The following is a 7,500-nucleotide window of genomic DNA, read 5'->3' on the forward strand; positions in this document are numbered from 1 at the left end:
AGCTGTTCGTTAGTATTGATCACTGTCAAGCTTAACACGCTTAACAAGAATATGTTACACTCCTTAAACCAGTAAATTTTACATTAAATCTTACATGGTTTTCGAAGAAGACTGTTTTGTTAAAAAAATATATTGCATATGGTTTACATATGGTATTACATTATGTTGTTCATTCATAGGCATTTTGCTCTGTGGATTGAGGTCTTCTCATGGCATCTGCATCTGAAGAGTTTCAAGAAAAATATGCCACGCACAGATCTGGTAAAGTTAAAGTCACTATTTTGGCTTCTGAATGGGGATCCAGCAAGGGTGGTCTTTCCACCATAAACAGAACGTTAAGCATTCAGTTGGCTAAATCCTCAGATGTAGAAATCTCATTTTTTGTGCCACAATGCAGTGAGAAGGACAAGATCGAAGCCCGAAGGCACAACATTAGAATTGTTGAAGCACGACAGCTGGTTGGTTTTGAGGAGCTGGACTGGCTTAGCTTTCCACCAGATGATCTACAAATTGAAGTAGTCGTTGGTCACGGAGTAAAATTAGGTCGCCAGGCACAAGTCATAAGAAGAGTTCATCAGTGTAAATGGGTGCAAGTGGTGCATACCGACCCAGAGGAGATCGGAATGTTTAAATGTTACTCAGATCCGATTTCCAGGGGCAAAGAAAACCACAATGATGAAGTGAAACTTTGTGAAAAGGCTGACTTTGTTGTTGGAATAGGACCTAAGTTGGTAGAGGCCTTTCGTTCGTACCTTCGATTTTGCAAAAGTGATCTGCCTATTCTTGACTTCACTCCAGGTATTTTTGAAGAATTTCTTAGTGTTGAGCAAGTCCATGAAGAAAGGAATCATCGCAGTGTTTTGGTGTTTGGCCGTGGTGATGTCAAAGATTTCAAATTAAAGGGATTTGACATTGCAGGAAAGGCCATTGCTTCACTTATTGACACTCGTCTTGTCTTTGTTGGAGCACCCAATGGAAAACATGACGAGGTAAAAGAGTCTTTTATGCAGTGTGGTCTATCAGCTAATCACTTAAGAGTTAGAGGTTATGACAACAGCAGAGAAAGTTTAAGGCAGTTATTTTGTGAAGTAGATCTTGTGATTATGCCTTCTAGAACGGATGGTTTTGGATTGACTGGTCTTGAGGCCTTGTCAGCTGGTCTTCCAGTTCTTGTCAGCAAGAACTCTGGGTTTGGGGAAGCCCTATGCAAAGTTCCACTCTGCTCACCATTTGTGATTGACTCAGATAATCCTGATGTGTGGGCTGCAGCCATCAAGAACATCATATGGGACAAGGACAGGCACTGCCGTCTCGATGAAGCTAACATAATGCGCATGTTATATGACAAGAAATACAGCTGGCCCAAACAAAGTGATGCCCTTCGAAGCAAGATTATCAAACTTGCTGATGGTAAGAGGCCAGAACAATGAAATTTAATATTTTGCATACAAAAATTTGATAATTGATAATGTAATTTGGCAACCTTACAGAGATTCTAAACGATGACTTTTCGCGCGTTCGCCCTTCGTCAGAGCGAATCCAGAGCGAAGGGCTAACGTTCACACAGGCAACCCAGTGTATGCTTCACGGTTCTTTTCTTGCTACATGTAATTCGTCTGACTTTCAAAAGGGCCAATTTGCAATCAAACCAAAAATACTCAAATGGTGGCCATTTTGGAATAAAGTGTATAAGACATTGTGATTCATACATGTATTAACAGCTGAAGAACTAGAAGTCTCACTTGGCTACATGCTACACTGTACGTGGCTGCAGATATGTGATCACTTAAATAATAGGGTGGATTGAGTAGTAGCATTCAGAATTCAAAAACCAAAATTAAGATGAATAATTGATTAAGATGGAAAGAACATTGATTGAAATGTTTGGCTTCATGACAATCGTTTCTGGTTTCTGGTAAAACAGTCGCAGGAATCAATTGGTTAAGGTGCATCAAATCATGGGAAACATAAATTATTGTCTCATTGCATTGTTTTTGTTTTTTTTTTTTACCCAGGAATGCTAAAGCATCGGAGGTCAAGCAAGGACAAGGTGCAACTGGTGGAAGGTGTGTTAACTGATTATTTAATACGATAAATACCATACATACATTGTGATTTATTGTAACAGTAGAAGGAAAGGAGAGATGTGTGTGGAAAAACAGTACCAGAAATCCAACTAAATACTGGTTTTTCTTATCACATGGAGAATTAATAGTATAAATAAATGAATAAATAAATACTTGAGCAAATGTGAAAATGATATACACAGTAAATGAAATGGTGACAATGGAAACCACTGGAAACACGTGATGTGTGATGCAGTTATGAGCTGCGCTGCCATTATTTGACTCTGTAGCAGCGTGATGCAGCTCAAGTCAAAGACCCACATTTCTACCTTGCACCATAGAGTCTCCAGTGGCTCAATGGTTAGAGCATTCGATTACATCACGGAGGGTCATGGGTTCAAATCCTGTCTGAAGCACAGATTTTTTCCGAGTTTCCAGTGGTTTCCATTGTCATCATTTCATTCTCACATTTGCTCACTTGGGTGGTTGGTTGGCCGCATCGTAGATATGCTTTAATGTGACTGCGTTATGCAGTTATGAGCTATGCTGCCATTATTTGACTCTGTAGCTGCGTGATGCAGCTCGAATCAAAGACCCACATTTCGACCTTGCTCACCAGAGAGTCTCCAGTAGCTCAGTGGTTAGAGCATCCAACTAGATCATGGAGGGTCGTGGGTTCATATCCCATCTGGGGCTCGGATTTTTTCCGAGTTTCTAGTGGTTTCCAATAAATTCTTACACAAAGAAGTAAATGGTAACCCTAAACACCCAAATTCTAAAGCCTGGACGTATGATTATAAATACATGTTGGTATATACATTTATTGAGGTAGATTTCATAGAAACTTTGTATTCTATTCCATAAAGAGCTGGGCTACCTCGTCATGCTGTGATCCTGGACATAAATGTGCTGCAGTAAACAATGCTTCCACTTGCAGTTGCATCAGAAGTTTACGTTATGCAGGTTAACGTGGCTCACGTAAAGCCAAATTTAGTATTTTTTAATTATTAATTGCATAAGAACATGAACATACACACAGTCAGTGATATTGGCCTGTTTGTCTGAAAAAGTAATGAGTTTTAATTTTTTACAAAGATACGTTAAAGAAATGGAAGTCTGACGAAGGAAGCACCAAAGAGAGGCTTCAAAATATGGAAGGTGTGTGGAACTGAAACAAATGACTGTACAGAATAGAAAAAAAAAACTGTCCAGAAAGGACAGAACCCTCTTAACCCTTGAATGGCCTCCATTGATAAGTAAAGTTGTTTGGTGTTAGAGTAAAATCTATCAGTGTCACTGGGGAGGAAAGAGTTAAAGGCGACATTCATGAGTGGATGTTCATGTTGTTAACCCATTTACCACTCAACTCAGGTCACCCAATTTCACAACTGCTGAAAAGGGCCCCATTCACTGTCCATTGTTGTGTTGTGTTAGAGAGAGACTTTTAGGTTAAACAAACCAATAAAGCACAATGCGGTAATTATTATCTTGTTTCTTATTTTAATCCAGAAATGGTGAAGTCAGAAGTCAGAGAAGTGAAAGGTGTGTTTATTAATTTTAATGAAACAGCCATCATACACGTTGTTCCAAAATGGCGGCCATTTTAGTATTGCTTTGTTTCCTTGAAACTTGGCCCTTTTAGCCTCGCTTTCAATCGTAAAATTCAAAAGAATAACTTCTTTTAACCTTGAATGAGGCCCAAAAGGGCCAATTTGCAATCAAACCAAAAATACTCAAATGGTGGCCATTTTGGAATAAAGTGTATAATACATTGTGATTCATACATGTATTAACAGCTGAAGAACTAGAAGTCTCACTGGGCTACATGCTACACTGTACATGTACGTGGCTGCAGTTATGTGATCACTTAAATAATAGGGTGGATTGAGTAGTAGCATTCAGAATTCAAAAACCAAAATTAAGATGAATAATTGAATAAGATGGAAAGAACATTGATTGAAATGTTTGGCTTCATGAAAATCGTTTCTGGTTTCTGGTAAAACAGTCGCAGGAATCAATTGGTTAAGGTGCATCAAATCATGGGAAACATAAATTATTGTCTCATTGCATTGGTTTTTTTTTAACCCAGAAATGCTAAAGCAGTTGATGCCAGATGAAGACAGCACCAAGGACAAGGTTGGACAGGTGGAAGGTGTGTTAACTGATTATTTAAGACGATAAATACCATACATACATTGTGATTTAATGGTAACAGTAGAAGGGAAGGAGAGATGTGTGTGGAAAAACAGTACCAGAAATCCAACTAAATACTGGTTTTTCTTATCACATGGAAAATTAGAAACAAATGACTGGAACTGAAACAAATGACTGTACAGAATAGAAAAAAAAAAACTGTCCAGAAAGGACAGAACCCTCTAACCCTTGAATGGCCTCCATTGAGAAGTAAAGTTGTCTGGTGTTAGAGTAAAATCTATCAGTGTCACTGAGGAGGAAAGAGTTAAAGGCGACATTCATGAGTGGATGTTCATGTTGTTAACCCATTTACCACTCAACTCAGGTCACCCAATTTGACAACTGCTGAAAAGGGCCCCATTCACTGTCCATTGTAGTGTTGTGTTAGAGAGAGACTTTTAGGTGAAACAAACCAATAAAGCACAATGCGGTAATTATTATCTTGTTTCTTATTTTAATCCAGAAATGGTGAAGTCAGAAGTCAGAGAAGTGAAAGGTGTGTTTATTAATTTTAATGAAACAACCATCATACACGTTGTTCCAAAATGGCGGCCATTTTAGTATTGCTTTGTTTCCTTGAAACTTGGCCCTTTTAGCCTCGCTTTCAATCGTAAAATTCAAAAGAATAACTTCATTTAACCTTGAATGAGGCCCAAAATTGGCCAATTTGCAATCAAACCAAAAATACTCAAATGGTGGCCATTTTGGAATAAAGTGTATAAGACATTGTGATTCATACATGTATTAACAGCTGAAGAACTAGAAGTCTCACTTGGCTACATGCTACACTGTACGTAGCTGCAGATATGTGATCACTTAAATAATAGGGTGGATTGAGTAGTAGCATTCAGAATTCAAAAACCAAAATTAAGGTGAATTATTGAATAAGATGGAAAGAACATTGATTGAAATGTTTGGCTTCATGACAATCGTTTCTGGTTTTTTTCAGAAAATCATAATAGGATCGATGAGATTAGAGGATGGAGATTTTATGCATAGTTTTTGCACATGGAATTTTTAAAGGAAAAACAAACCAGATGATGGCGAAAATTCTCTGGGTTAAAAAAATTATTGGAGGCGGATTTAAAGCCACCTTAAATTTTCCAATCATAAAGGTAGCTCTAAATACACTCCTGAGAAATTTTTAACTTTGCAAAGTGTTACTTTCCCTGGATTCCAGAGGTTATTTTCTCGCCATGAAAAGAGCGACAAAAGAGCGAGTACTTTACGGCAATAGTAATCAGGGGTAGAAGCAGAATCCTGAATCATAAATCACAATGGTTATGGGTGGTTAAATTAGAAGGAATGGTGAACGTTTGTGTTCAAGGCTTGGGAATCATGAATTACGAGAGATGGTTAAGAGAATCACAAATAACAAATCGTTAATGAAGCATGAATCCCTTGGGGTAAAATAACAGGAATCACCAATATTGAAGGTCAAATGATTCCGCTTCCACCCCGCATAATAAAATTCATAGGGGTCACCACGAATTAGTTTTCAGGCACATGTACATGACATTGTATAAGGATGTCAAGACAAAATATTGGGTAGATCTCTTGTTGCTATAATTATGGTAATCAATTACATCACAATATCTATGACATTTTGTTGAATGACAAGTGTTTTTTTTACATAGTACCATAACATAGGTGCATGGTGATACAGGGTCGTAGAGTCTGCCCTAATAATGGTTTTGTTTTGAGCCTTTTTAATCTTTTTCCTCACCACATGCAAGGCTGTGCTCTAACGGCACCCAGTCGCCTGAGGCGACTAACATTTGGCTTCGGGCGAGTGAGAAAAATTACCCGGTCGCCTAGTCGGGCACTCTAGCTTTTTGTATTTTTAGCAGATAAGGGGGCTAAAAATTTTGATATGCTGGTGGTTACAGTTTACGAAACCTCTAAGAAAATGTTTTTTCTTCATACAAAACAATCGGTTCAAAGGCCGTTCCAGATGATTTCACATGTAACATAATCCCTGACTTTGCCAGCAGCCGCACAAATTTCGATTTTCTCAAAAAATGGCATTAATTACTGGGTTGAAGTGTGGCAATCCCAGTCGGAAAAAGGGTGGAATTTGTTGGGTGTTTTTCTTTTTTTTCTTTTTTTCCATGTCGGTAAAAGTCTTGCCTGTCACTCCCCTGCTAAGTGGTATCTTTGTGCATAGAGCCTTCCGCTCGTATTTTCTTAGGATAGAGAGGGTAGTGGAAATGGGTAGATTTCTCTGGTGGACACAGTAGAATGACAAACTTAACCGGCAATGGCGTCGAAAGTCATGTAACGTGAATGGCGTTTTAGTGGATCTTTAAACAAAATACACCCTTATGAAGCTCAATACTGGCAAGTCAATTGGATACTGAACAAGACAGGCGGTGGAATCTTAAAAGCAACGAGTAATGGACTTCAACAACAATCTGTCGCCCGTCGAGCCGAAATCAAAGTGAGCTGTACTTCTAATAGTGTACCAAGTGTGCTGTTATGTAGAACACTAAAACCAAATGGAAAATTCTCTGGTAACTTATGGGTTCAACAAAGACAGAGAATGAATCGAACATCTTATGTGGATCAGTGATCAACTCTGCACAGTCTTCAGGTAAAGAAAATAATTGGAAATGTGACAGCCAAGAATTATTTGAAAGAAAGTTTGTTGTGTATTTTGTGCTTCCTTATTCAAGGAAAAGGTTCTTCATGGAAACAGCTTGATCCTGAAATTTAGTTTGTTGCAATATTGCGCATATTTGACACAATTGAGTTTCTTCTCTTCATGCTCGTAATGAAATAGAAGGGGTTTTTGCCTCTCATGGCAAATATGTTGTTTGCTTCAAAAAATTGTTCGCTGGAAAAGGTGGCCTTTATGAATTCATCATGTTTTATGATATGCGAGCTTAACTGGATAGTTTTTATGTTATTCAAGGAAAAGGTTCTTCAGGAAACCTGAAGTACATGGTAATTTGACACGATTGAGTTTCTTGTCTTCACCCACGCAATGAAATAGGAAGAGGTTTTCGCTTCTAAGAGCAAATATGTTGTTTCAATAAATTTTTCGCTGGAAAAGGATTCTGTGGTATTTTCTGCCTTTGTGAATTATAATATGTTGTGTATTGAATTTTCAAACTTAAGGTTGAAATGTGCTATGGGAGAATTTTTTTAGTATTGCTCTGTAAGAAGTGAAGGTTTCACAGGCCTGTTGGAAGCGTTCTTGAGTTTCAACAAAATGAGCCCCAAAATCAGTGAAAAATTG

At 38.1% G+C, this 7,500-nt stretch overlaps 1 protein-coding gene across 1 annotated transcript in view; it reads left to right on the top strand.

Annotated features, from left to right (window-relative positions):
• Positions 1-5,258, top strand: part of LOC138044990 (D-inositol 3-phosphate glycosyltransferase-like) — a 7,953-nt gene extending 2,695 nt beyond the window's left edge. The window contains exons 2-8 of the mRNA XM_068891350.1: positions 180-1,410; positions 2,016-2,066; positions 3,162-3,224; positions 3,576-3,608; positions 4,156-4,218; positions 4,723-4,755; positions 5,209-5,258. Of these exons, the coding sequence (XP_068747451.1) occupies positions 210-1,410; positions 2,016-2,066; positions 3,162-3,224; positions 3,576-3,608; positions 4,156-4,218; positions 4,723-4,755; positions 5,209-5,258 (1,494 nt within the window). The 5' untranslated portion in view covers positions 180-209. The remainder of the gene's footprint in view (positions 1-179; positions 1,411-2,015; positions 2,067-3,161; positions 3,225-3,575; positions 3,609-4,155; positions 4,219-4,722; positions 4,756-5,208) is intronic.
• The last annotated feature ends 2,242 nt before the right edge of the window (positions 5,259-7,500 follow it).

Source organism: Montipora capricornis, chromosome 4 (assembly GCF_036669925.1).
Source record: "Montipora capricornis isolate CH-2021 chromosome 4, ASM3666992v2, whole genome shotgun sequence".
NCBI lineage: Eukaryota > Metazoa > Cnidaria > Anthozoa > Scleractinia > Acroporidae > Montipora > Montipora capricornis.